At 40.3% G+C, this 25,102-nt stretch overlaps 1 protein-coding gene across 5 annotated transcripts in view; it reads right to left on the reverse strand.

Annotated features, from left to right (window-relative positions):
• The window catches only part of STXBP6 (syntaxin binding protein 6), a 253,110-nt gene that overhangs the window by 13,191 nt on the left and 214,817 nt on the right, over window positions 1-25,102 (reverse strand). For all 5 annotated transcript variants that reach the window (XM_019496214.2, XM_059723011.1, XM_014596310.3 and 2 more), the window contains one exon: window positions 6,837-6,994. In XM_019496214.2, the coding sequence (XP_019351759.1) occupies window positions 6,837-6,994 (158 nt within the window). The remainder of the gene's footprint in view (window positions 1-6,836; window positions 6,995-25,102) is intronic.

The raw sequence follows: 25,102 nt of genomic DNA on the forward strand, positions 1-25,102 counted from the left end.
ATCCATCACAGATCAGTCTGAATGGGGTAGGGGGACAAAGACAAGAGGGGTCATTTATCTTTACACTGTTCTAGTACAATAAAAATGAGTAGCAGTCAATGCGTGACAGATGGGAAGTACAGTGCAGTGGCTGAATCTTGACTGGTGGAAAGACTCTACCTTCAGTAATTCTTTTTCTGCTGGCATGATGATGAGTCTATTTCTATGTAAATGGATTCAATGTTAGTAAATTCTGCCAACTCCCAAGTGATTCATTTTAGAATTTCTAAAGTCAGCTCCTGAATCAATTCAGGCACTATGGAGCACCCCATTCCAATAAAACTTGCACACACCAAAAATGGAGTTGACCCTCTTTGACAATTCAGACTCTCCCACAAACCAAAGTCATTGACTCCATATTTCTGAAGAACAAAACTAGATTTTAATCTGTTAAATAACTCAATGGATTACCCTAAAGATAATGTTTTAGTTCCTGCTGGTGTCAGGCAACATATTCCCCAAACCCACCTTATCCTACTGTTTTTAATAGGTGTTTCTTATTCCACAAATCTGCTTCACACTGTAGCTTAGTATTGGTTTCTACCCTATGCTTTTATAACAATATTTCTAAATTCATGTTTGATTCTGGGAATAAATGTACAGTAGTTATTATGCAAAGCACCGGAATGTTATTGTTAGTTATGTAGCTGCCAGAAATGAAAATATACAGAACATATTGCACTAACATGCAAAATATATCGTCTTCAGAATCAAATGTTTAGCAGCAGTGTGGGAGATACTTCGCCTGACAGAATGGCAGTCATACATTAAGGGTTACAACTGTACAATTGTACAGAATACAAGGGTACAGAATACTCTTCTACAATTAGAACATATTTTAAGAAATAGAGATCAGAAGGATGTGATTTGTTGAAATATATCTGCTGCAGTTTCAGATATATTTTAAGATATTAAGAGGAATATGGATTACATCCCATTTTCAGAATTGTGCCAATACAATACTTCTGCGCAAGTAAGAAACTAAATGAAATTGAGCCAAGTTGGAATGTGTTTCCTCATGTTTGGCACATGAAACAAAATGTGGAAAATTAAATCAGATAAAACTAATGTGGAAAGAAAATTGATTGGTTCCTCGAAGAAGCATATATACAGAGATAAAAGTCAAAGTTTTAAAATAAAATAATGTTAAATAGAAGACAAAAGTGTATTTGAGCTTAAAATGAATAAAAACATGGATCTCAGCCTCTACACTCCAAACGGAGTTATTTGCAAGTTTGATTTATTCTCGATAATTATCCTCTCTTCTTTTTCCAAGAACTACAACAGGCATACGGTATTTGACTCTACTGCGGTCTTTGAAGCCTGTGCTCTCTCAGGCTTGGGACAGACATTAAACATAAACCAGTTTAAGTAATCAGAAACTGGTTTAAACCTGTAACAGAGGAGACATTCAGTGCACATACACCAGTTTGAAAATGGCTGAAACCAGTTTGAGATAAGCCTGGTTGAGCATAGATATCAGACAACTGATTAGGATCAATCCAGTTTATGCAATGTCTGTCCCAGACCCCTTGCTGGTTTAAACTAAACCAGATTCCCCTAGCATCTCAGCATGCTCTCTGCTCCAGTGAGCTGGGCTGATCTCTCCCCTCTGTTCTCCAGATGGAGCAGAGGCAGGTTGTGGGCAGAGGCTGCTCTACCATGGCCCCCAGAGCAAATTCCTCCCACCCCCACCACACCCTTCGCTGGCAAACCCTGGGGACCGCATTCTGGGGTTTGCCAGCCCCAGCTGCACTTCCACAGCTTGCCTGCAGCTAGGCAGGGATGAAGTTAATTCCTTCCTCTGTCCCCTTGTCCCCCTGGGGGTTTGGCTGCAATCTCTGCAGCTTGCTTGCAGTCAGGCAGGGAGAGGATTAATTCCACAGTGTGTCCTGGAGCAGGGAGAGGCAAGCTAGTCAACTGTGTGTAGAACCAAGTCCTGCACCTGTGGGCCCAGAGCTAAGCCCTGCAGGACTAGACTGAGAGGTGGGAAGTGTTGGCAAAAACCTAGCAATCATCATGTGTGCTGGAGATGTAGTTAAGGGAAGTTGCAGACAGCTTCACTAAAGAATGCAGAGAGCTACATTTACGTTATAAAGCAGAACCTGTAAAAGGTGGGAATACCTAAACAAAGTCTTCCTGAATGCTTGGCTGTAAGGAGACACTCTACCCTCAGGATTAGTAAAACGAATTCTTATCTTCCTGGTTAACATTTTAAATTTGACTAAGTTGTGTATGATGCGTTTTACTGGGCTGTATCTTAGCTTAGCCGAATATTTTTGGTAGTTCCCTGTTGTACGCTTTGCAAGTTGCTATGGTCGATACATGCTTGTTTTAGAGAAAGGACTTTTTTCCCATCCCCGATCCTCAGTCTGGCAGCATCTGTTGTGTTCCCACCCTCTCCCCAATGCCCCAGGCTGGTGACTGGTCACACCCCCTCCACTCCAGCAGGGACGGGTTTCATAGATTGTAAGGGGCTGGTAGGGACCTCTGAAGATCACTGAAGATCATTTCCACCCCCCACCCCAGGCAGGAAAGACAAAGGGGTCAGGTGACCCCAGCGAGGTGACAGTCCAGTCTCCTCATGAAGACGTCCAGGGTAGGTGATTACATCACCTCTGGAGGGAGTTTATTCCACAGTCTAGACACCCTAACTGTGAAGAAGCTTTTCCTAGTGTTAAGCCTGAAATGGTCTTCCAGGAGTTTGTGCCATTACTCCTGGTTTTCCCCAAGGGTGCCTTGGTGAACAGTTGTTTGCCGAGCCCTTAATGTACTCCCCTGATGTAGTGCTAAGCTGCTACCAAGTCCCCTTCAGTATTCTCTATTTTAGACTGACGAGACTCAAGTCCCTTAGCCTTTCCTCATATGGCTTGCCTTGCAAGTCTCTGATCATATGGGTGGTTCTTCTCTGGACTCTCTCAAGCTTTTACACATCCTTGTTGAAGTGCAGCCCCCAGAACTGGATGCAGTACTCCAGCTGTGATCTCACCAATGCTGTATAATCACTTCCTTGGCTTTGCTTGAGATGCATTGGTTGATGCATGCCAGAGTACTGTTTGCCCTGCTGGCTACAGCATTGCACTGACAGCTCATATTCATACTGTGGTTGATTATCCCCCCTAGGTCCCTTTCAGTCATGGTGCTAGTCAGTTTGGCACCACTGACCCTGTAAGTATGTTGGGGATTGTACTTCCCCAGATGCAGCACTTCACATTTCTCAATTAAACTTCATCTGGTTCCGATCCTCCCAGCTTGCCAGCCTGTCTAGATCTGCCTGTATCTGCAGCCTATATTCAAGCATGGCCACACTCCCCCATAACTTGGTGTTGTCCGCAAACTTGGCTAGTGAGCTCTTTACCCCCACATCCAAATTACTGATAAAGAATTTGAAAAGCCCTGGACTAAGCATGGTCCCCTGAGGCACACCACTGGACACTTCTCACCAGGATGACAGATCCGTTCATTAGAACTCTCTGCGTCCTACTCCGCAGCCAGCTTCCTACCCACCTAACTGTTGAGCAGTTAAGCCCACAATCTTCCAATTTTCATGTGAGAACATCATGGGAGACCAGTTCAAAGGCCTTTTGGAAATTGAGGTATACAATGTCAACCTTCTCTCTCTCATTCGGGTGGAAAGTTGCCTGATCGTAAAAGGAGATGAGATTAGTAAGACAAGCCCTGAGTGCAATGAAGCCACGATGGCTGCCATTTAGAATCCTACCTTTTGCAAACCTACTGCACATAGACTCCTTGATGAATTTTTGCAGGATTTTCCCTCAGATACAAGTTAGGCTAATTGGTCTGTAGTTGCCCAGGTCCTCTCTCCTCCCCTTCTTGAACCTATGGGCACAACACTGGCCCTCTTCCAGTCTTCAGGGACTTTCCCCGAGTGACACAAGTTTTGGAAGAGTTTTGCCAGAGGTCCCACAATGACTTTGGCCAGCTCCTTCAGTACTCTTGGATGAAGTTCTGCTGACTTATAAATGTCTAACTTTTCTAACTGACCACACACAGTTCAACATCAACAGTAGGAAGACTGTCAGTCCCACCATGCCAATTCTGTACCCTATCTAGCATGATTCCCACCATGCCAATTCTGTACCCTATCTAGCATGATTTTCCCCTTAGTCCGGTGAAATACCGAAGCAAAGTAGTCATTCAGTAGTTCAGTTTTCACTTGAGTGTTGAGAGAACCTTGGAGGATGTCTCTCCTCCCTTCCCTTTGGCAGTGGCTGGCAGGCATTCTCTAGCACCCCCAGCTTCTGGCTTGAGTCACTGCAGGCATGTGGCTGCATTTCCTGATTTAACAGAGAATGTCTATCCAGTTATTAATCAGAGTAAGCTTCGCAGGTTTGACTAATCTGCAAAGAGTAAATCAATTCAGGCTCGGGCTTTTTGAACGTCTGTTCCTAGCCTCAAAGGCCAGCCTTCATATCTTGCTACTTTAGAACATTTGAGAAGGACCTCAAAATCCATTTTGTGATCCTGGTGTTAGCAGCTAGACTTGAGTGCAAAAGTCAAACCAGGACTCAGACATGTAGGAATATGGGAATGGAAGAGGCCTTCCAAACCACTAAGTCCAGTTTCCTGTGTTTGCAGCAGACATTTGTTCAAGTGATCCCTTTATTGGATTTCTAATTCCACAAATCAGGAACTTAGACTGGAAACTGTTAGATTAAGAAATGTATGGTCTAAAGCAGAGCAACTCCCTGCCTTTCTTATAGGAGCAGAATAAGGTCTTTGTAGACAGAATCATAAGAGATAAACCTATATATCATGCAGGACAATCATAACCAATAATAAGTGGCAATTTCCTGAAATCGGAACAAAATTATATTTTTTCCCATTTCAGTGTTGTCATGACCCAAAGGGTATGATTTTGTGCGCGCTTCGGCACTGCAAAATTATTTCCCGCCACAAGGAGCTTTCTTTGCACGGTGCAATTCTCAGTTGCATAGAGAAAACCCCGGTGCAAAGGATTTCCCGCCACCCGTATGTAAATTTGTTTCCCGCTATTGGCTGTTTCTAAATTATTCCCACATGGCGGCTAGTGATTGGCTTGCTAGCCGTATAAGAGGCTTGAGCAGTTTCCACCCAAGTTGGAGGAGGAGAATTTCACATCCATCTCGTGAAGAACTCTAAGCACTCTGTGGAGCCTAACAGACTCCGCGTGTGCCTTACAGAAGGATACAGGGGCCTGATCAACCTCTAGCCTCTCCCTGTCGCCGCATGATCCCTCGACGTACCCCACCCTGCGCGCTCGTGGAGAGTCACCTTTCAGACTCTCATTTCGGACGGTCCACAGAGCCTAGCAAACTCTGTGAGTGGTATCCAGAGCTCTGTTCGTGTTTGTTTAGTGGAGCCTAGCAAACTCCGTTCGTGTGTCTTCGGTGGAGCCTAGCAAATTCCATGTGCGTGTTTTTTTTTTGTAACTGCAACTCAAGGAAGTTTTCCTGCCTGCACCGCGACCACCTACGGTGTAAGTAAAATAATCTTTAATCAACCTCTAAGTGTCAGTGCCTAATTCTAGTTCGCCGTGCTGACCCTTTCCCCGGCCCACGTGCCCGGGCTGCTGGCCACAGCCCCTTGGCCCCGACAAGTGTTAGGCTGAAGTACACGCCTAATGTTCAGACAAATTTTAATGGTTGTAATGAGGGATCCAGGTTTTCCATTCACCACAGAAAAATGTGGCTTTTTTCATTTAAAGGAGAAAAATGCAGGAAACAGTGGGTCTTTCCTTGTAGGCCGGCAGAGTTCCAGCCTGCAAGCAATTGCTTAGGTACAGGAGGAGTTGGAAGAGAGTAATCAGCAGGGATCCTGGTTCTCTCTGATTTTTAAAAATCCCCAGTTTTTGGTTAAAAAAAGTAACCCCAAATCCACTTTTTCCCACGATTAAAATGAGATTATATATATCTATATATATATATATATATATATATATATATATATATAAAATTAGGCAGGAGGCGCCACATGCATGTGGGGCTGCAGGCTGGGAGTAAGGGGCACCAGCAGGGCCAGGGGTCTGTGGGTTGAGAGTGAAGGGGACTAGTAGGGCCAGGGGGCAACGGCATAGGTGGGGCAGGGCACCCCTATACCAGGGCTGCTCAGTGCCACAAAGCGGTGGGGGGGAGAAGACACACAATCGCAGCTGGATCCATGTCCTGGTGAGTGAAGGTGGCAGGGGGAGCTCTGATTTTCTATCATAAAAACCCCAAAATCAAATGCCAAAACATATAGGTATTTAGAATTTATTTTATTATAACAATTGAGGCTTCTAAATTGCTTTAAAATTGTAAATATATCAATACAACATTGTGTTAAACTAATACCTATATTTATAGTGGTACTTCATTTTAATTGCAGAAAAAAAATCAGATTTTAATCAGAGAATTTGGGATTTTTTTTAATAGAGAAAACCAGGATCCCTGGTTATTACTCTTAGCTTGCTAAAGTAAAATGATGACATCAACTTTAAGTACTTATCCAAGAAAGGTGAGCAGGACGGCTATTAATGTAGGGATGCAGTAAGAACAACTGTAGACTCTACACAGCACCTGTTGAATAATGTTATAGCTAGTCAGGGAAACTGTTATAATATCAGGCTGGATGCACAAGAGAGGGACATAATAATTAAGAATTCTTCAAGTATTGAGGAAGACTTTTAAGGAAAGCATGATGCTTGCAAGTAGGAGCAATCAAGAGAGACTTCCCCGGAACTTATTTCTTCTGCAGTGGAATGAAGGTCTGTTTTGACTTGCCACAAAACCTGCTCCATTAAAAAATAAGTGTCTTACCTTGTGTGCAGTTTCTGCAAACTGCTGAGCAGTGTTTCTCAGCTCCTCTGTCTTTTCCTCTGCTCGACCTAACCTTTCACCACGCTCATTCAAAGCCTGACTTGCCTTCTGTACTGCACTGGTCACACTATCTGCTGCTGAATGGAGTATGCTGTTTCCTGCAACATGAAACTTATTATTAGAAATACAATGTAAAACATCAGTATATGATAAGCTACTACAGATATTACTAGATATTTCTTCTTAGTATTAGAAGAAATTATTTTTTATCCCTTTATTAAGTTTGGAACAGCATGTCTATCAATTCTTCTCAATGTCATTACATCTAATTACGTGAATTCATAGTTAATCCAAGTTTGTATATATATACACAACCTGGGTAGAGATTGTCTTCTGCCATACCATTAAGAAATTAGCAACATAAACTGCAATAAAAACAATATAATTAAGGAACAGTAAGAAAGCAATGTGCATAACTGGAGCCTTTAGTGAAATGCTATCTTTCAAGTTGCAGTATTTCATGTTGGTAGCTCATCTCTGGATACTACCCAAGTAAGTTAATGGAACAATTTACAGAAGTTTGTCACGTTCATTTAGCAGGTCATGCCAAGATTCGACACAATATCTGTACCAAGGAAGACAGGTACTCTCTAGTATTCTCAGACAGTTGCAGTGCTGTGAGGGACTCTTCCTCTGGGACTTTCTAGCCAATCACTTAAAGGCTGCTTCTCAGCCTTGGTTAAGATTGAGCCTTGGTTAACCATCAAATCATTACCTTTTTTTCTAAATCAGCATCTGCTTTCTTCCTTCTTTATACCAAGTTTCATATCTCCCTCATGTCCAAGGCTTACAATCTCAATTCTTTCCAATGCTCCATATCCAGGATCTAGTTATGTCCTTTATTTTCCTCTCTCATCAAGAGCATCATTTTCTTCATTGTTATTGCTAATGACCCTCACCACCATCATTGTCATCCAAACCCTGGGTCATTTGTAATATTACTTCTTTTTGACATTACCTTCAAAATGCTGTTGCTGAAGTCATCAGCCACATTAAATCAAACCGTTCACCATTTTAGTAGAATCCTAGGGTTGAAGAAAACTCAAGGGTCATATAGTCCAACTTCCTGCACAAACCTAGCATATCCTACTCCTGTAGGGCTAGCTTTTATTCCACATATTAGGTGGCCTTGGGCATGTGAGATACTATTTCACATAGCTCCAGTCCTGGAAAAAAAAGTTAATACCAAGGCGAGCCCACTTCCTCCTTGCTGTGATTTTTGTTGTAACTTGGTATGAAGGGTAAGATGACAGTGAGTTACAAAAATATAACAACAGAATATCACTTAGGCACCTAAGTCCACTAAGACACTCAATAGGATCTGGCTCATATCATCCCAATCATTCCAAACCAATGCTTATCCCAGTCTCTTCTTTTAAACCTTCAGTGAACTCAAATTTCACAACTCCCTTGGGAAACTGTTCTCAATACCCTGCTGTTTTAAAGTGTAAGGAAAGGTTTAAAAAAAAAAAAAAATCTAAGTCTCCTTTGCTGCTTCAATGTCTTGTCTTCTGCAGCAAGGGAACACTTGCTTTTTTTTTTTTTTTTATATAGCAGCATTTAAAATATTTGACAACTGCTATCGTGTCCTACCTCAATCTCCTTGTCATTAAACTGAAAAAGCTTAGTTTTCTCAACTGTTCCTTCAATGACTTCCATGCCAGCATCTTTATCATCTTCATCAAATTACCTCTGAATTCTCTTCAGTTTTTCCACATCTTTTTTAAATCACAGAGTTCAGAAGTGCACACAAAACTAGATGAGGCCTCACCAGAGCTGAGTGGTACTACCACCTCTCATGCTGCTCCCCCTTCCCCCACCCAATGGCATCATATTGTTTATAAGTTTATGTTAAGTTTATAATAATGCTATGATTATATTAAGTTTGTGATCTACCAAATGTCCAGATGATTCTCAGTAATACTACTACTTATTCAATCATCACCCATCCTGTTTTTGAACATTTCATTTTTATTTCCCTAGGTACTACATTTGTCTAGGGCAAATTTAATGTTGTGGTCCAGTGCTGAGATCTCTGATATATGGAGATCATCTTAATTTCTAATCCTATCCTCTCAAGCGTTTGCAACTCCTCCCAATTTTATGTTATTTGAGAACTTCAGCAGAAAGCTCTCCATTTGTGTCCAAGTCATTAATACAAATGTTAAGTACTGGACCATGACCAGACCCCTGTGCTACCCCACAAAAAAACCTACTGCCATCCTAACTTCAATCCACTTATAACTATTCTCTGCTTATGGTTATTTATAGTTAGGTACCCGTCTCATAGTTTTGCTATCTAGTCCACTTTTCTTTAATTTACATATGAGAACGGCACGAGGGACTGAATCAAAATTGTTATTAAAACCACATTGTATCGATTGCATTCCCTTCATCCAAGAAGCTAGTTACCTTATGAAGAAGAAAATGTAATTTGTTTGGATGTTTTAGGAACAAATCATGCCATAGTGGCTGTTAATGATCATCATTGCTTCCATGACATGTTTACAAATCAACCGCCCTATTATTTGCTCCAATAACTTCCCAGGTGTTGAAGTTAGGCTACCTGGCATATAAATACCTTAGTCTTTTCCTTTTTCCTTCTTTTTAAAAACTGACACTATGTTGCCCCTTCTTTAGTTCTCTAGGACTTCACCTTTTATTCCTGAGTGCAAATATTGGTGCTAATGGCTACAAGAGTCTTCAGCCAGTTCCTTTAGCATCCTGGGAATACCGTCAACAACTCTTGCCTTATCATGCCATCATTTTTAGGGCTCTTTCCAGACTCATCCCATTGTTGATCCCTGTACACCTTTCTTTCTACTCCCACTCATCTAGAAATTTAGGTCTAATTACTGCTCCCTTTTACATCACTTGGGGCCAAAACTGAATTGAACTGCATGTTAATGTTGGCACTGACAAGGATGCTTAGTGATATGGAAGAACTTCTATATGAGGAGAGATTAAAGAGAAACGCCCTAATTCAGTTTAGGAAGAGACACTTGAGGGCGAACATGATTAGGGTTTACAAAATACTAAATGGTGAAAAGAAATTAACTAGGCATTTAGTATTTACTGTCTAGTATAAACGTCAGTTGTGAAAGACAAGCCCAGGTATATAATGAAGGATAAGTAGCCAAGAAAAAAAAAAAAAGATGCAGCGATGTGACTATATCGGAAATCCGCCCCAAGTGGCCAATAACTTGGCCGATAAATGCCTGTGTGTGCACAGCCACAGTGCAGCATAGAGGCAGCGAGCAGCACAGCCTGGCAGCGTGGAGGGCTGTGTGTAGCTGGTAAGTTTGGTGTGGCGGAAGGGGAGGGTGGAGGGAAAGTGTGGGAGGGCAGATCAATGCCCCCTGTGGTGAGGGATGGAGTGGGGCTGGGGTAGGTGCTACCCAGCAGGGGCGGGTGGGCACGGGACTGAGCCACAGCTCGTCAGGGAGGTGTGGGGAGGGGGGGCAGCTGGTTACCGCTGCTGCACATTGCTTGTCTGGGAGGGTATGGGGCAGGGGGAGGGCGGGGGTGCCCCTCGATCTGTATGGGGAGGGGCAGGGCAGGCTGCAGCTGTAGGCCGGGGGCCATGCTGTGCTGCGCTTGGGGCAGGCAGTAGTGGTGCTGGGAGTAGGCTACAGGGGGGCTCCCACCGTCACTGCAGGGGGCGTTGATCTGTCTCCCATGCCCCTTCCCTCCCCCTCACCTTTCATCGTAATGGACTTACCAGCTGGACTCAGCTGTATTGGAAATTGGATCAGTATCGGCCGATATACCTCCTTAAAAATTGGCTATCAGTATCAGCCCCCAAAATCTCTATTGGTGCACCCCTGGCGAAAAGTATTGTTTAGTGTTGTACAACACTGTAGACATAACTCACAAGGAGAAGCTCCCTAGTGGAAATGAGGAACAAGTGCTAGAATACCTGGAGGATCTTGAAAAAGTTTAAAAAAGAAAGTTGCTAAGAAATTATAATACAACTGCTGAACTGCTACAAGAAGGTGAGGAACACATGGTAAATAGCCTTTAGCATGTATTACTCACCTTCTTGTAGCAGCTCAGCAGTTGTATTTAGTAAGAGTTACTAGGTATTTAGTAAGATACCACTTGGTATATAGTAAGATTTACCAATAAGAAAAATGCATTAAATGATTGGGGAAATTAATTATAGTACCAGTTTTTTAAAAAGGGGAGACTAGTGCAAGTCATAAAGACGAATCCATCTATTGAGTATCCAAGGAAAATATTCACTGGAACATTGCAGAGGAGGATGAAAACCATATAGAAGTGATTCTCACATGGGAACAGGCCTGAATGGGATAAAACAGACCAGTCATTTGTGACATTTTAGGCAAGCATATAAAACACAAGTGAGCCCGCTACAATTAGTTTAATTACTTTATCGACTTCAAAAAGCAGAAAAGGTTTGTGGCAGAAAAGTTTGAGACAAGTTTTGAGAATACACTGCACAATTATATTTATAGAAAAAAAATCTACAATAAGTTAAGAGTGGTGAAAGTAGGAAAAAAAAAAAAGATAATGGAGTGTTCCTGAGGATTTAGAGTGAGATAGGGAGGAAAGCCATCATTGGATTTGTTCAACTGGTGCTGCAAACAAAAGTTACAACTTTCACGTTACATGGAAACTCTCTGAATAACCTTAGATATGCAGATTATGTTGATATCAAAGCAGTAGTTGACAAAGATCTATGAAGAACAGACACTGGCTGGGAAACAGAAAATTTGGACTTCAAATAAACATGGAGCACATCTATAAGACATTTACTGCAGAGTAGACAAATCAGCTTTATAGTTAATGTCTTGCATCTACACGTGTGGCCCTGTTAGGCTGCAGGACACTAATGAACTCTGCAGCACTACATGTGTAGATGCTAATACAGCTGACTGGGGCATGAGGGTGCTTCAGTGTGGAGGCTGCCTGCTGGCTACCCCCCACAGCAGAGCAGCCTTGCTCCCCAGTCAACACATCCGCAACACATTGAGCTATGTTGGAGCAGCCCTGGGATGGCAGGCCGACCAACTCCCTGGGCCTCCTACCAGCCAGGGCTGCTCTGACTAGCTCAATGTGCTGTGGTCCTGGGTGCCTGTGTAAACATAGCACCTGGGAGCAACAAACTTTGGAGCAAATAAGCACCTGAGTTTACTGCTTTACCTTAATAGCAGGTGTAGATGTACCCACAGAGAAGAAAAATTATAGTAACACAAGAGAAAGATGAAAAGATCAGTCAGAGACAAAGAACTAAAACGGAACCCCCTCCCCGCCCCCATGTAACCTGGAGAATTAGTGATCAATGCATTGAGAAGATAATATATATAAAAAAAGACAAACTGGACTACTTACTACTGCATTTGGAAAATTTTGTATGATTTGGAAGGCTAAAGTTATTTTAGTAAATATTAAATAAAGGTTTCATTAAAGTGAACATTTCTAGCAGTGGAAATTTTCTACTACTAGTAATGATTCCAAGATAAATAGTAATATAAAATGTTCAACCTGCAACCACACACTCTCCCCTGCTTCTTCCACCTTCCTGAGACCGGAGCCATTTTGGTCTGAAGAAAGCATGGGCTGCTCTAGTCCTCCCAATCCCAAGCGTCAGGAACTAAGCATATGGAGTAGTGTGCAAAGCCTCTGTCCACTTTACTTCTCCCTCTGGGTACTCCAGTCTGAGTAGCTGTGCACCTCATGCCTTCTCCAGACCCAGGTGGCCCCTGGAAGGCATGGGAGCCCTTCCCCAAGAGTTAAGCCACAGGAAAGCGTACAAATGTTGATTCTTGTGGAACCACCATTTTTGACCGGCAGAAACAGTGTGAACAACTGTATGCTTGTGGTTTCCACCAGGAGAGTAACAACTCTCTCAAAGGAAATGTAACACTTGTATGTGGCCAGAGTGCACAAGACAATTGAGGTTAGCACGTAAACTGACTGAAAGGAATACTGGGACACCTCACAGATGTTAAAATAATGGTGATATTGGGACATGAGGAATTTTATACCCCACCCCCAAAATTGTGCATCTTGGCATGCCAGGTGCATAATGTTTGCATAACGCTTAGGATAGAACATAAAATTCCTTAGATCCTAATAGTGCGGACATTGTGGAGGAACTCTGAGTATGTTTATGCATGCACGTGTGTGTGGGTGGGTGTGTTTCTGTACCCTTTCCCAATGCCCAGCTGAATATTGGGATGAGGCACACGCAGCCCCGGGTGCCAGTTTGAAACCCTGGTTCTGGGACAGGTGCAATACAAATCAGCCACAAATATGTTCCATATTACACGTGAAATTCTTTGTGGCTGGTCTGGCATTTTATTGCGCCATAACATAGTCAACATGTTAATTACACCATAAATGTAATGTTGGCCAGGGACATGACTCTCTCAACATACAAAAAATTTAAAAAAAGGTTATAACAAAACACCTATGGCTAGAAGTAATTCGGTTATAACAAAGATGGTTGCAATGGCTTAGACATGCATCAAAAATGAGTCTAGAAAAGATTCATCATATGAAGATACATACCAGAATGCAGGAAACAAGAAAAAAAGAGGAAGATCAAGGGTGTGTGATAAGCAAACAAAGTAAAGGTTGATACAGAACAAGACAGAACTTATCCTCTGCCTTTGTTTCATCTCCTCTCACATTACACACACACTGTTATGTAGCTCCCCTACATTTTCATACCTTCTATTTCTTATCTTACTAGCATCTTTATGTGCTTTCAAATCCCTCCTTAAAACTTGCTTCTTTCAAGATGCCCTTCCATGATGTTTCTTCAGTATTGGGCTCTATGCCCTCCTATGCACTAATTGTTGCTTTATGTTCAGTTTGTACTGTATTCCAAAAATAGAAATTTGAAAACTTTTGAGACTTTTCAAGCCACATGTACACACACACAACACCTGTAAACAGTGTATATTACTATATGTAATGCATTCATGATTTAAAGCTAGTCTAAATAGAAAGCTTTATTTTAAAAGGATCAATATGAATTTGGCATTTCCCATTTCTATTCTAATATTGATACAATCCCTCACTGCCTTTTATCAGTGAATTCAAAATGCTTTAAAGTTTGGTCACTGAATATATGTTAGAAAAATAAGTGATATGTCTAAGACGCACAGCAAGCCAGCTGTAGAATAAAAATGACAGGATGCCACATCTAGTTTTCTGATCTAACCATTAATCAAATTGTCACAGATAGCAATCATCTCTTTCAAAAATTGCTCTGCTAACTTTAAAAACTACCCCATGTTAAGATGGTAACCTTTTTTTCTCAAACATTATGAATAAACCAATTCAGGCAATGAATTTAGATGAGTTCTGCTGGTGAAGTGATTCTGTAATAAAATTCATTTGTCACACAAGAAACATTTTTGGCATGTAAGATGGTAACTTCTATACCCAAAGGTCATGCTTTCTTTATTAGGCTACAAGGATACCTGGCAAGACTTAAACACAGATAGACCTAGGGGCAAATTTGGACACAATGCTAAGATGAAGTCTAAGCCAATTATTTCTCTATTGAAATACTTCCAGTTAAAAAAAAAAAAAATCCCTTTTTGAATTTTAATTTTGATCCATAATAAAAATAAGGAACAAACATTAAATGAAGACCCGTTTCACTGCTTGATTTACTTTTAAGTTTCAATAAAGAGACAAATTAAAATAATCTTTACATAGTTTATGAAATATCAACAGAAGATCATTAGATTTATTCAGACCTCTCTGTACTCACTTTCATGATACGAAAAGGAACAGGATTTGCTGATAGCGAAAATCCATTACTCTTATTTAATGAATAAAATGCAGCCAAGCACCAAGTGCTAACAGAAGAAAAACAAGCAAAAACCAAACAGGAAAGACTAAAGAATAAAAAGCATTTACCATAAAATAAATATCTTGACTCCAAAAATGCAGGCACAAGGTTGAATTAGAACATGATGACACAAATCTAAGATCAAGTGACTAAAGAAAATTCATTTATAATTTTAATTGGGATAGAGAAATTTGATGAAAATATGCATGTGTTAGTAGTTAGGCTAGGGACAGAAAATACACATAAACCGGTATAAGTGATTGGAAATCAGTTCAAATCTGTAAAACAACAGAAGTTCAGTGCATATAAGCCACTTTCAAAATGGTCAAGACTGGTTTCAGATAAACCTGGATGTAGTATCAGACTTAACTGCTTGAATCAATTTATTGAACTTCTGTCCCAGATCCCCTCCAGATTCAAGATATCTCATAGTTCCCCAGCATCCCATAATGCTTTGCATCTCCTCTGCATCCCCGCCACCCCCCTGCAGGGAGGGTAGGCTAGTCTTAGCCCAAGCTGTCTGCTCCAGCTAAGCTGGGAGGCATGCTCCAGTGCCCCCTGGCTTTTGGCCTGGGCCACTACAGGCATGTGCCTGCATTTCCAGAATAAAAAATGAATGTCTGTTCACCTGTTTTTCAGTTCAAGCTAAGCATTTTAGATTAATCTGCAAAGATTGAATTAATTCAGCCTTGGGCTTTTTGACTGTCTGTACTTAGCCTTAGGGACTCCTTTTACTTGGCAGCAGACAAACTTTTAGAAAGACTGAGACTAGGAATGAAAAATTTGAGATTACTGCTGGGAAGACAGAAGCATAAAGAAATTTACAGCTGGAAGTTGACAAAAATCAGCACACTGAGTGGTATTAAAAAGCTATGTAACTGATTTCACTGAGCAGTTGCTTGCTTTACCTTTTTCTAAACATCCTTCCACCCTTCCTCCTACCCCACAACCTCTGCTTCACCATCTGTATAGGCTGGTTCAATGCTTTTTTTTCTTGGGACCTTATCTTGGCTTTTTGCTTTAGTGTCTTAGAAACACATACACTGGGCAATACTCCATAGGAAATAACTTTCCTTTTTATGTTGGTGTGGTCAGCAGTGTTTTGATCTCTTGCATTTACTGTGAAGTTTTCTAGAAAAATAAATCTGTGTTGGGCTAGCTCTGCTCCTGTTGAACTTAAGAGGAAAAGAGGTAGATCAACACAGATTTTGTAAAAATCTCACCCATACCTAGGATGGATATGTTGCAGGCTTTATGCCATCTTTCTGTCTACAAAATGTAGTACACTTCTAAATCCTTTAAAATATTCTCAAAGAACTATGCTTAATCTCTATTTTTCCAGAGGGAGGGATATTGTTCTTGATTTTATCAGCAGGCAACACTAATTAGGTTGTTTTTCTTCTTAGCTCTTACATTATTGCATTCTCTCCAGGTGCTATTTTGTCACATTTTGTGTGTGCAGTGACCTGCAGGACAACTATTATGTAACTACTTTGGCATCTAGTTTCTAGCTACTTTTTTTCCCACTGGAACTGGAGAGTTAACTTGGCTTGCTTGGAAGTTTAAAATGCATCTGAAAATGAAATTCATTTCAGAGCTAGTGACCAGAAAGCTGAAACTGTTCATGATACATCTGGCTCTTGTTGCCTTCACAGCAAAGGGTTCCACAGCACTTTTATTTAATTACTTGCAGTAGCAGAAATACTGTTCTGTCATTGTCAACTGAAAGCCTATAATTAAAACTTAAAATATGAGACTACTCCATGGTCCAATTACTACGACATGTTGCCAACAACACTAATGGTTTGAAGTATTCTTTAGTGGACATTTGCCTACATTAGATTTTGCACAGGAATAGACGCTGCTTGGGACAGGATAGGACAGGACAGGACAGGAAGTGTCACTTTATTTGCAGGAAGTTACTGCCACAATTTTTCCCAGCATAGCATAGACAAACATTAAATGTACTTCAGATGTATTATGGGTACACATAAGAACATTAACATGAACCAGTTTCCCCAACAAATCTTAAGTTCTCCATAGGATGATATAGTCAACATGATTCAGAGCATACCAGAGAACTTTACTTCATAGGATTTAAATGAACTGTGTCAGCCACAATTTCTGGCACAGAAAAAGAACAAGATGAAAGTCAATGTTTCTCTTCTGTTTTTTGGGAAGACTGTACAGCTCAACTTTGTTCCTTCTAGTTTTCACCGACCGATAAAAGTGGCTGAGGCATGAACCAGATTCTTCACCTTGATAGTATTTAGCAGTCATTTTTAATCATTTTGGGTCAAAGGGATTTTTGTATCTTTGGTCGTCTGAAAAATCATAGCACCAAAACACAAGACTATCCTCACAATTTCTTTATATTCTCTCAGAAAAAAGCCAATATAAAGCTTGAAAGATTATGTGACTATCTACTGAGTGTGTTAATCACACTGACATTCATTGCTGAGTTCACTGGCCTAGGAATGCATTTCCATCAAGTGTACATGTCAGCACAGATACTTCAGCTAATCACAATTATCAGGTAATACACTATAGGGACTCAAAGCAAAGATCGTAACTAATGCCCCATATACTGATGACTTGCATGACCTAAACCTAGTTAGGCATCTGGATTCTAGATCACATATTTGTATGTCCAGCATTCTAACTCAGAAAAAGTCTTAATAAAAAAGGAAAACAAAGAGAATTTGAGCTCTCTTATTTTATGATTTTGAGAAATAGTTTTGTTAGGTCTTGCTTAGGGCAAATCCACAACTTTATCTTTTCTCACAGTAGATGGTGACACTGTGCACAGATGAAACATATATTAGTATTTAATGTGGCTTTTCCTACAATGTTTCTCTCTCATTATCTCAGTTCTCTAATCAGAGTAAGCAAAAATGCTCATTTAAAAATAAATCAATCGCTACAAACATAAATTGGCAATCCAATTTCCTCAGTACAGATCTAAACATTTCATTACTTAATTCTTGACTATGCAGTATAAGCCAGAGAGATTAAGCTCCTTTCTCTCCCTTCAGTAAATTTTATCAGTTTTTCTCTACGATATGCAAAATGCATCATAGTCTAAAAGAACAACAGCAGTACATGCAGATAAATCCCTTTGTGAATGCTTCAGGGTGTTTATCAAACATAAGAGAAGAGCAAGCCCTGAAAAAAACATACATATAAAAATGAGTATACAGATATTGTCATCCAAATGATCAGCATGGGAGTCCGTCTGTCAGATCAAGAGACTAATTGGCCTCCAGAGATAATTGTTGCTTCTTTTCACACATTCATAAAAGGTTCATTGCACTCTCCACTAGCCACATCAGGATATTTTTCAGTTGGAGTAACTGTGGGCTTCAGGTTTGTGTCACTGGTATTACTTTGCAGTGACTACTTTGTAAACAAATATAGTTAAATGTTAATTGAGCATCCATTAAAAAAATCCCTTCTGTTCTGAAAAGGAAATGCTTCCATTTAGCCATGTAAGTAGAAGAATAGGGTTGGTCATATTTGTAAAAAATAAAAGTTTTACAAAAAATGCTTTCAATTATTTTAGAAAGAAGATTTAATAACGCCCTTTGAATCCTGAAATTTAGACTAATGTTTATTAATAAGAAAGTTTTAGAAGTATAGTTCACTTTTGCCTTGACAAATTCTGTATAAACAAGCCATTCAAAATACAAATGAAAATAACTTTTATACCACGTCAAAATTTATTTCACATATATGCATCTCTACATATATTTAGAACGAAATATTTGTGAAATCAATGGGAGTTTGGGGGGAGGAAAGCAGGATTCACTGATAGAGGTGGTGTCTTTTTTTTTTCTGGAACATAGATTATACATAAAATAATTTTTTTCCTTCCCTTACTCCTTGAATTAAAACTAGAAATATATTTATCATTGAATCACAGAAAGTTAGGGTTGGAAGGGACCTCAGGAGGTCATTTGGTCCAACCTCATCCCCAATTAGATCACCCCAGTCAAACCTTCGTCTAGCCAGGTCTTGAAAACCTCCAAGGATGGAGATTCCAGTGTTTTACTACCTTCTTATTGAGAAAATTCCTCCTAATATCTAATCTAAACTTCCCTTGCTGCAACTTGAGACCATTGCTCCTTGTTCTGTCATCTGCCACCACTGAGAACAGTCTAGCTTCAGCCTCTTTCAAATCCCTCTTCAGGTAGTTGATGGCTGCTCTTCAGTCTTCTCTCAGTCTCCTCTTCTCTAGACTAAATAAGCCCAGTTCCCTCTGTCTCTCCTCATTAGTCATATCTCCCAGCTCCCAACCATTTTTGTTGCCCTTTGCTGGACCCTCTCCAATTTGTCCAGATCCTTTCTGTAGTGGGGGGGTGGAGGGAGTGTGCAAAACTGAACACTACTCCAGATGTGATCCCACCAGTACTAAAAAGAAGCAAATAATCACTTCCCTTGACCTGCTGGCAACACACCTACCGATACAGCCCAGAATGCCGTTAGCCTTCTTAGCCCTCTCTGAGGATTGCCACCTTGTAGTGCTGGAGAGACTTGTGTGTTCCAATGATCCTGAGAGCAACGCTGTTGGGAGCTTTATGCTCCTGGTAGGGACACCCATGGTGGCAAGGTCAAGGGGGAGGTTTTCTGACTAAGCGATTCAAGAAGACCTCAATGGCAGACCAGGCGGAAGAAAAGTGTAACTCCTTTTTTTCAGCAGCTGTGAAGGCGTATGAAGGCTCCACCAGATCAAGGGTCTCCAATCATCTTGGATTCTATGCCATTGGACTTAGATCCCTGTCTGTCAAGGACCACGTGTTTGTTGGCGTGTGACAACATCCTCACGCTAAAAGAAGTCACCCATAGACATATTCTTTATGGGAACTATACATCTCCTTCTTGGCAACAAGGGCACACTGATGGTTCATATTTAGCTTATTGTGCACGGTAACACCCAGGTTCTTTTCTGCAGAGCTGCTGCCCAGCCAGTCAGCCTCCAGCCTGTACTGGTACATGGGACTGTTCCCTCCTAAAGTTCAGGACTTTGCATTTGTCCTTGTTGAACCTCATGAGATTCCTTTTGGCTCAATCCTCCAATTTTTCTAAGTCACTCTGAATCTTAGCCCTACCGTCCAACGTATCTACTACTCCCCCCAGCTTGGTCTTATCTGCAAATTTTAGGATGAAGAAGATTTTCTAAGATGCTTTTCATAAATAGGAAGTTATCTGAGCTAGAAAGGAAGCCAATTTCATGACTATGCAGTTTCAAAAACATTTAGTGGAGAAACTGCACTTACTATATACAAAGATTAAACATTTAAAGTAACAGTAAGAAGCAATACTACAATTTCATGTCAAGCATATTTTACACAGGGTTTCTTTTCACAATGTACATGCAGTATGAACCCATGCAATTTTGTAGTGATAGAGTCTCAACAAATATGAAACTGGTAGGAATATGATTTACTATACATTGTATTTTAAGTGTCCTGTACACTAATACCGCAAAACTTGAACAGTTTCATTTGTCTGTCTCCTTTCTCACATCTGAGGATCTACATTTTTAGTTTATATATACTTGTGAAAGCCCTTTTTATTACTATAATTGCGTCTCAGGCCCCTGGCAGGCAGTCAGTTAAAGGTGCAATGGAAGCTGAACTATGATACCAACAGTACTGCCTTCTGTCATGCTACACATGCATAGCAGGAGGTGGTGCAATGGTGAGATCAAGGATCACATCCCAATGGCAGCATGTTATCAGTGTCCTGAGGCTGGGAGCACCAGCCAGTTGATTGGGGCTGCCACTGCAGGAGTGAACAGAGCCCTTGGTGCTACAGGTTCAATTTTTGGCATGATGGGAAGCAACCACAAGTATAACAATTTTGTGGCTTACTTCCTATTTTATTGCATCATTAAGTGAACAAACGTTTGGCCATATTACTACTTAAGACATGATTTATGGTCAGAGGTCTGAGAGAGGCCTAGGTTGTTGCCTATACAGCCTATTTGATTTAGAGAAGTTGTGGTCTACATAAGGTGGATTTGCTGTCACAGCTATACTGAAAAATTTCTTCTAGTGTAGACTGGAATAAAACTAAAATTGGGTTAAAAATTACCAAAATAATTGTATTTCACTTCCTCCTCTTTTCTGTGGGTATTGTGCCAGAATATTGCCATGACATAAAGCCTCAGTCCCCATAATGACCTATGCAGAGAGAGCCTTGTGAAATGAACTATAGAAGAAGAATATATTAGTATGCAGGTAAATTCACTGCGAACAGAAAAAAAACATTAAATAATTATGGCTTAACAGTCATTCAACTAAAGTTGTTGAAAACACTTACAACTACTATCATATTTATTTTAATACAAGACAAACGCCCCTCATCTTATATTCACATATGAAGCAGAGAGGGGAGTAGGTGGCTGTGACAGCTCTGGTTTTGGCCCTGAGCCCAGGTCAGGGCCAGAGTCAGATTCATGGCAGTCTCTTCTCCCCCTGCTGCTTCTTGTCTGCAGTTTCTGCCCCCCACTGACAGATTTCCCTTCCCCTTACTTCCAGGAATAGCTCAGCTCTTACTGGAGTTTCTCCCAGGCACAAAACACATGGAAACTCCTTCTCCTTCTAGGCCAAGAAGCAGCACCAGCACTGATGCATGGCCAGGAAAGAGCCAAGCTTCCATGTGCTGTTCTCTAAGGTGGAGCATCTCAAGCAGCGTCTGACAGTAAGGGGAGAGGAGGGAAAGAGGCAAAGACTGGGGGGAGTTTAGAAGGAAAATGCAGAGATCGAGGGGAGGGACAGAGGCTGTGGGGGTTGCAGGTGGTTTGGGGCAGGAAGGCCACAAGGAGAAGCGAGCAGATCAAAGGTCAAAGAGGCCACCTTGCTCCCCACCCCCTGCTTTTCCTGCTGTAGCAGTAGGGTTCGGGGATAACCCTCCAATATTTAGATTCTTTACCTGGAAAATAGTAACAAATTTATAATTTTTCCATATACAGAATCAAATTAGGGGATCATCTTATGTTTAGGGTCAACTTAAATATAAGTAATTACAGGAATTAAAATTATTTCAGGTTTAATTCCTTCAAGTGATGTATGGATTCATGCTAATCTAATCAATTAAAGTACATTTACCGTACCTTAAGACTGAAAGTTAAAGAGTGATTAACTTCTATGGAAAGAAACCATTACTGAAAAACTGAACTTGAAAACTGCTGAATACAGCAGGTGAAAAACCTTACCTGGCTTTCATGTAGATCAGGGAACTACCAGACACAAAGCTTTTATTGCTTTTAGGTAACTATTATCATTTGTGTCATAACTAGTTCTTTCAAAACAAAGCATGTTACATTATTTTCCCTACTTATCTTTTATAAATTCCAAAGCCTAAAATTATAATGATATACAAATAAATCACTCTGACACTGTGTGTAGAGAACACTTTGTTCCCTAGACAGAAGAGAACTTAAAACAATTATTTTACCAAATAATCTCACTACTGCCTCAAAGCAGATGCAACAAAGATATTATAATGGAGCTGGCATGTGTTTTGAAAACTGCTTCTACTGATACTAATAATAGACATACAATTGACTTAATATGCTCTATATTTGTTTAGTTCAATTCTTAATTAGACCAATTTAATCCTTTTCATCTTAGTGGCCAACATTAGACTCCTTTTGCCCCAGGATCCTCATACTATACAATATCAAATGCACAGTATGTGGCAAAACATTCATCAGTTACATTAGCAAAACCCAGAGTGATAGTATGTCAGTCTTGTAGCTCAGCAGCACTTCAAACCTAATCATTTATACTTTATAGGGAATGAAGTGCAAGCTAATCAAACATGGAACATTTGCAACACAATGTATTTCAGCAAATGCTTTAGCCTGGTTTTAGTTAAAGAAACAATAATTTCTTAAAACAAATTTCAAAATCTCAACACAGGAGTTTTGGCATTTCAATTAAAATCTTATTCTTCCTATGAAGTTTCTGTTTTTGAACTCAACTGAGAGATTTTACTGTTTGCTCTATTTTTAGAACTGAGATTTTTAAATCTAAACCCCACTCTAAATTAAATATACAGAGAGAATGGGGTGCAGGGAGGCATTTCTTTGACATAATTTTCATTAGATTTTACTTCTCTAGCTTTATATTAGGCCACAGCTTTGAACCTGGGGCCTTGGCCTGGCTAACAGAGCCAATCATCAAGGCCTAACCCTGTGCTCACTCCCTCTCACTGGAACAGCTGGTCAGGGTCAGCTGACTCCATTTCCCCCCATGTAAACCCCTGTGCAACAACAGGAAGTATCCAGGCAACAGTGTTCAACCTTACTCAGGACCATTTCACTTGACCCTTTCTCTGTGACACCACTTTCTGGTAGATCTCCCAGTTTCTAGACCCAGCTCACTCCCCAGTTCTACTCCATGTCTGACCTCCTAGATTCCTAACGTGTCTCACTCTTAGACTCTGCTCTTAGTCTGACCTCCTGGCTTCCTGACCCAGCTTTTTCCTGGATTCTGCTTGCCCCTCCGGAACTGGGTTGGCACCTAAAGTGGCCCCAGACCTAGCCACCCATGCCCCAATGCGACTTTCCATGGTCTACACAATACCTCTGAAACAGCCCATATGCATGTTGGAAGAGTGTACATTCATGCACCCTCCCCGGTCCCATTCCCCCCAGCTTTGATTGAGACCAATGCCTTAGATGAAAGAGTGAAGGGATAATAATAACAACAGATTAAAGGCAGTTTCAATACATAGTTTCATATAATAAATTCTTGTGTTAGTATATTATCAACAAAATATTTTAAAGAAATATAAGGTTGCCACAGTATTCTTATTTCAGTTAAGAGGTCTATAGTAATATTGAATATGCTGATAAATAAGGTTTTATGTTTATAATGGGGTCAAATTGTCAAGCATATCCTTTGCTATCATCTCATTTGCTGATTCATCTCATGGAATAAATTCAGTGTTGCACAACTGCAAGACAAGCTAAACTGTCTCTTGATAATATTTATTTTCATTCACCCCGGATGGCCTTTCATGGCACACTAGCACAAAAGGGAAGAGTATAGCAAAGCAGCAACTACCTGCACTTTAAGCAACTCATGTCACATTAAGAATTCCCTTATGGTCTTTTGACTCTGGAGTAGGTAATGTCTATAATCAGACAGGAAACTTCCCAGTGGATCAGATTAGTTTAATTTATTGATGCTTTTGGTTACTATTCTCACATACCTGAGATTTATGAAATAGTAGCTCACAAAGGTTATTAGAAATATTTCAAGTAAATTCTTTTATATTGTGTGTGTGTGTGTGTGTGCGCGCGCGCGCGCGCGCGCGCGCATGCTCTCATTTTATATATAAAATTAAAGTCATGCTTGCACAACCTATTCAGATACCTGGTTATATATAAAATGAGAGGACATGGAGACACACACACACACCTCTAGGTTCTGAATTTGAGCTGTTACAATCCAGAAAAGTTGTGATATGTAGCAATAAAGTACATTAAACTAAATGGAGAGTCTAGTGCCTGTATTTAATGCATCTATTATGCAGAGCAAATTAAGACTTTTCATCAAGTCCCTTAGGCCAGCACAGTTTTTAACTCTGGCACAGACTTCCTGTTTGGATTGCAACCTCTTCAGGGGAGGGACTGCTTATTTTCATGTCTTTGCATAATGTCTGGTACAAACAAGGTCCAAACAAAGGACTTCTGGTCACTAATCCAACACAAGTAAATAAAATAAATACAAATAAATAACAAAAACTGCAGCCAAAAAGTAAATGGGGAAAAAATGGGTCTAACAGTGGCTTTGAATAGGTCATGGAAGCATAAATGTAATTATCCACTTAGAACATACTGGTGAATGTTTTGCAAGCTTTTGGAATGCTTACCAAAAGTAATTTTGCCTAGGTCAGAAATCTGCATTGCTGGAACATCAGTAACTTACAGGTAAAATTAAGCGTGTTGAATTTTCATTGCTTAAATGTTCTCACTTTTCATGGTTTGAAGGTTTCTTTTCCAAAGACAGGATAAGTTGATGTGTTTTAAATGCTGCATACAATTTTTAAGAAAATTGTATCTGAGAATAATACTGCTGTCAGACAATCTTTTTCTTTGCTTTTAATTACCAGTGATAGCGGAGGTAGCCCAACTGGTGACAGGGTGTTCTCAGAAGTCTGACATGTCAGTAGTGTGCAGTGAAAATTCACTTGGTTTATGGGAAAAGCAAAACAAAATTTCTTAAATTCTGATTTGAAAGGTCTTTATGAATAGGTGACTGACAACTGACTGCTAAACTACAGAAAAATATGATAAAAGTATTTATATACAGTCTGAGCCTCCTTTTATTTATACCTATATAAAATCAGGATCAAT

The sequence above is a fragment of the Alligator mississippiensis genome, chromosome 2 (genome assembly GCF_030867095.1).
Source record: "Alligator mississippiensis isolate rAllMis1 chromosome 2, rAllMis1, whole genome shotgun sequence".
Taxonomy (NCBI): domain Eukaryota; kingdom Metazoa; phylum Chordata; order Crocodylia; family Alligatoridae; genus Alligator; species Alligator mississippiensis.